The 4,514-nt window shown below is 36.2% G+C and overlaps 1 protein-coding gene across 1 annotated transcript; it reads right to left on the bottom strand.

Annotated features, from left to right (window-relative positions):
- Positions 1–261: 261 nt before the first annotated feature.
- On the bottom strand, positions 262–2,546 carry LOC307011627 (uncharacterized protein). Its single transcript, XM_079637519.1, has 3 exons — positions 1,811–2,546; positions 1,126–1,204; positions 262–929 (listed from the first exon to the last, which is right to left on the bottom strand). Exons 1-3 carry the CDS (start codon positions 1,958–1,960, stop codon positions 775–777), a joined length of 384 nt encoding a protein of 127 aa, XP_079493645.1. The 5' UTR covers positions 1,961–2,546; the 3' UTR covers positions 262–774.
- Between the last annotated feature and the right edge of the window lie 1,968 nt (positions 2,547–4,514).

The raw sequence follows: 4,514 nt of genomic DNA, 5'->3' as shown, positions 1-4,514 counted from the left end.
ACTACAAAATGATGTGAAAATCATTCTGATCACTCTTTCACAAAACAACAATATAATGATTTAAACTTTGCAAGTCAGTTTTTGTGCCAGCACTGCTATATGCGTAGGGGTGTTGATGGCCATGAATATGAATGAGGGGAGACAATAGACACTCCCCCAATGGCTAATGCCCCGTCACGGTGCTGTGAGGCAGAGAGGAGCATCTGAGAATGAGAGGAGATTCAAAGGTTTTGTTTTTAAATCTGTTTTTATTGTAATTACTCTATGTGGAGGAACTAAATGTTGTGCCTCACAAGACCACAGTGCTACCGTACATATATAAACATATAGTACCAGTCAAACGTTTGGACACATTACCATTTTTAATATTTTTAATATTTTTGGAAGATGGCTGCATTTATTTGATCAAAAATACAGAAACAACAGTAATATTGTGAAATATTATTACAATTTAAAATAATGATTTTCTATTTTAATATACTTTAAAATATAATTTATTTCTTTGATCAAAGCTGAATTTTCAGCATCCTTACTCCAGTCTTCAGTGTCACATGATCCTTCAGAAATCATTCTAATATCATGATTTGATAATCAGGTATTATCAATGTTGGAAAAACAGTTATTATTATTATTATTATTATTAAAAAGAAAAGCATTTATTCAAAATAGAAATCTTTCCTAACAATATAACTTAACACATCCTTTAAAAAAAAGAAAGAAAGGTAGTGTATACTGTTACAAACAGACTCATGGGCGAATGTGAGTAAACAGAGGTCACTTGCGGTCCAGTTTCCCGGGCAGGAATCGCGCAGTCTGTGCAACCATGTCAACATCAGTCTCGGTTTTCCATGACAGGGTGGACTTGGACCTGTTGCTTGTTTGCCTCGGCTCTCTTCGGGACCGGTGCTTGGACATGTTCATTGTCACATCTGTTGATAACACAATCAAAGAAACTGTATTATTATCGCTATCAATCACTATGGCCATGGATTAAGAAAAAGACAAACGATTTTGTAATTTCACACAAGAATAGGTAGGCCCTACTTGTATATTATGACGAGTATATTATGTATATTGTAAACACAATTACATTTCATCAGTAAAATATTACGTCTGTGCACTTACCATCATTCTCGATTGAGAACTGAACGACACCTGCGTCCTCTGCGGTGCTGGAGAAGGAGAGTGTGATGCAAACACATTCCTAAAAAAATAAAAACAACTGTTAGCATACATTATCCAAAGATGGGCGATTAATGGGTATGGACGCACAATGCATGTAGTCTATATATCTGTTGATGGGCCATAGGACGGAGAAATATCTATTTATGGGCCATAGATCGCGCTGTTGATGGCCATTATCTGCGCACGCATTTCAAACATTTACACCTGCATTCACAATCATCTGTGGCAATATTTTAGCGTGTGTCATAGGCTAACCAAAACCGAACATTTATATATAAAAATATAATGTCTAGTATTTAGACAGTAGCCTATCACATTTTACCGGGGGCTGAAATATATTTGCACGAAATCATATTTACACCTAAGCAGATATTCGCAAAAGTCAGTATTTTTAGCATGATAATCAGTGTCATAAGCTAATCAAAATGGATTGAAATATAATACAAATATGTTTAGAGAGTGATATCACATTGAAACACGACCATATACGAATGTTAGGGATATTGTAAGGCAATCTTTCCTGTAATATGTCAAAAGCTAACCAAAACTAAGCAAAATATAGTCTGAAAATTCACATGAGTTCTATATAATCAGAAAAGAATCATATAAACACTAAACAACTTACTCGAACTTGTATCCTCTGTGGGATCAATTCGCTCTTGAAAATGCAGCCGTTCTCCGTCTGAGATGCAACCGTTTCTCTGAGGAAAAGGTGAATTCTTCCTCGCTGTCCATAATCATCTGGAGGACGATCTTTACCGGAGAAGCGTGCCATCCTCAAAACGCGATGAACTATCCGTGAATCTGACGAGAAACTGCGTGTTTTCTGTTTTCATCATGGCATTGATCGGAGGGCGTGTGCGATGCGTATAGATCACCTCAACTATTAGCATGTGAATAGCGCCGGGGGGCGTGGCGGCATCAGCTCATTAAAAATAATGAAGAGAGAACGAAAAACTGCGCCTCTCCTTGGTTTCAAACGGATTACATAAACTAAGAATATGTATTTTTTAATATAAATTACTTCATTTAAAAGAAGAGAATTCTAGCTTCATAAAGACAAATGTCTCGTTCCTGAGTGACAAGTATTCGCTGAGTTACAGTTCATTTTCGGACGCGTTTCAGAATGGACTTCCCTGACAGAGAGAAGGCAGAACTCGCATCATGTTTATTTTTCTTTATTTGGCGAAAGACACAACACTTTGTTTTTATTGTGAGTATACACAAAAAAAATAGAAACTTAACTGGATCGAATGATGTAAAACACTTAAATGTAAGATCAAAACCAACAAAGTATTTTGAATCTCTTTTGCACTGATAAGAAAAAAAGCGAGCAGATCACGCCGGCGTGATTGCCGACCCCAGGGGGTTAAGCATGTTCACACTCTTGTATGTTACGTGTACACGAGTTCGAGCACGATCAATAAGTTGTTGGCTGCAGTTCACTTAACGGCCACCGGTGTCGCTAAGAACAAGGGTTTCTGAAATATACATATTGCCCCTTTAATGCATCTTTGCTGAATAAAAGTTTTGAACGGTGGTGTATTCGCTAAAAATCTTAATAGATCTTAGTAAATTGTATCTTGTTTTAAGTATGTTTAGATTTTTGTTGTTGTTGTGAAAAACACGACAGTATAAGAACGTGTTTAGGAAGTGCAATATGATCATAAATTTGTTCTCTTCATTTGCTAGTTGCATTCCATTGGTTAATAGCAGATGCAAGCTTTATTGACGAGGAGATTGTAATAAACATTGTTGTGGCTGATGCCTCTCCCTCTCTCTCTGTCATAATTATAGGAGCTTTAGTGCCCTTGTCCAGCTGGGGACAATAATCACAATGGCGAAATATTATATTGTTCATCCAGCCTGTGTTACAGTATGTGTTAAGAATGTTATGTCCTTGAGTATTCAGTACAATATTGTGTTGTGAAGAAAAGTTAAATGAGAATCCGAAGGTCAGGTGTTTCTGTAATATGGTAAATGCAGAGATGTTTGTCACTATTATGATGATATAACTAACATAATTCATTCAAACCACTCAATTCAATGTATGAAGCACGGGTGCTGCATTGATATAATTTGTTTTTAGGGAGAGCTGCACATCTAATTTTAGGTGCATTTAAAAATAGCAGACTTTTCACAGCCACAATTTGCATTCCTCACACTTGATGGCTGATTTACTTTCTCTCTGCAGACATAATCCAAAGAAAATAGATCTCATTATTGGAGATGAGTTTATCAGTTTGCAAACAAACACTGTAAACCACCATAACCTTTTTACTTAGTGACACAATCAGAAGGTTGAGGGTTTGATAAATTCTTATAGCTGAACAAAGTCTTATAATAATGAAGAAAAAGAGAGGCAAAGTAAAACAAGACGAGGAGGAGGCTGAATTTGTTGTCTTGGAGACTGTTGCTAAGTAGCAATATCAGGGAAGCATAGTTACAGTGCGAGCTAAAAGGGAGTGACACTTTTTTGAGATTGTGATTTAAAAAATGTGCCACATATTTAAGAATGATAACATGGCAGGAGTGGTTGCACATTTTTAAGGAAATGCGTAGCTCGTGTGCACTCATGAGGGTGGGAGTTAAGTCTAGACTTGAATGACCAAAATTATTTTTAGCCCACCTCAAGCAGTGAGAGACCCCTGGAGAATGGGAGCATTAATTATGGCAGAGTGTGTGAATGTGTGAGGGAGAGAGAGAACATGCGAGCAAGACTGATTTAATCAACAATACACACAATTAGCTCAAAGGACATTTAAAACTGTGAATTCATTTGAAATCAGAGGCTATCTTCGCTTGAATTGATCCAATGGTGGATTAGATTGCTTAAAATATGTAATAGAATACATAATGTTGGGTGTTCAGCTGTGACCATCATCCCACTTCCACACAAAAACCATCCCCAGGGTTGCCATAAATTACTTATAAGCCTGGGGATGGTTTTTGGGTGGAAGTATTTCTTAATAAAAATAGACACTGATGAGTCACTTAGACATACTGTATATGAACTGACATGCAAATCAGACTGAGTGGATTAAAATAAATGTACTTTCTTTTTTTTATTCCTATATACTATTATATGTCTACTATATGCTATGTTTTGTGAAAGGGCTCCCCCTGCTGGTTATAGGATTACACAATACAGGATTCACACACGTTTTATGCTCGCAATATTAATCATGCATCTTTTAGAAACTTTGTACTACAACATTGTTGCAATAACTAACTCATATATATAAATTGCATAATAATGAATTGCATTTTTTGCATGTTCTTCATTTGGCATAAAATCATCATTATTCTGTTTAGTGTTATTTGTAAAG

This window comes from Phoxinus phoxinus (assembly GCF_949152265.1).
Source record: "Phoxinus phoxinus genome assembly, chromosome: 15".
NCBI lineage: Eukaryota > Metazoa > Chordata > Actinopteri > Cypriniformes > Leuciscidae > Phoxinus > Phoxinus phoxinus.
The sequence above is the reverse complement of the archived record's forward strand: the minus strand, read 5'-3'. Positions and strand labels throughout refer to the sequence as shown.

What these genes read in the sequence shown, in the direction of transcription:
- LOC307011627 (XM_079637519.1), bottom strand. Translation starts at nt 1,960, where the DNA reads ATGGCACGCTTCTCCGGTAAAGATCGTCCTCCAGATGATTATGGACAG. An exon ending in CACAGAGGATACAAGTTCGA is followed by an intron (nt 1,205 to 1,810) that starts GTAAGTTGTTTA and finishes TTATTTTTTTAG; the next exon opens with GAATGTGTTTGCATCACACT. An exon ending in GTTCTCAATCGAGAATGATG is followed by an intron (nt 930 to 1,125) that starts GTAAGTGCACAG and finishes TGTTATCAACAG; the next exon opens with ATGTGACAATGAACATGTCC.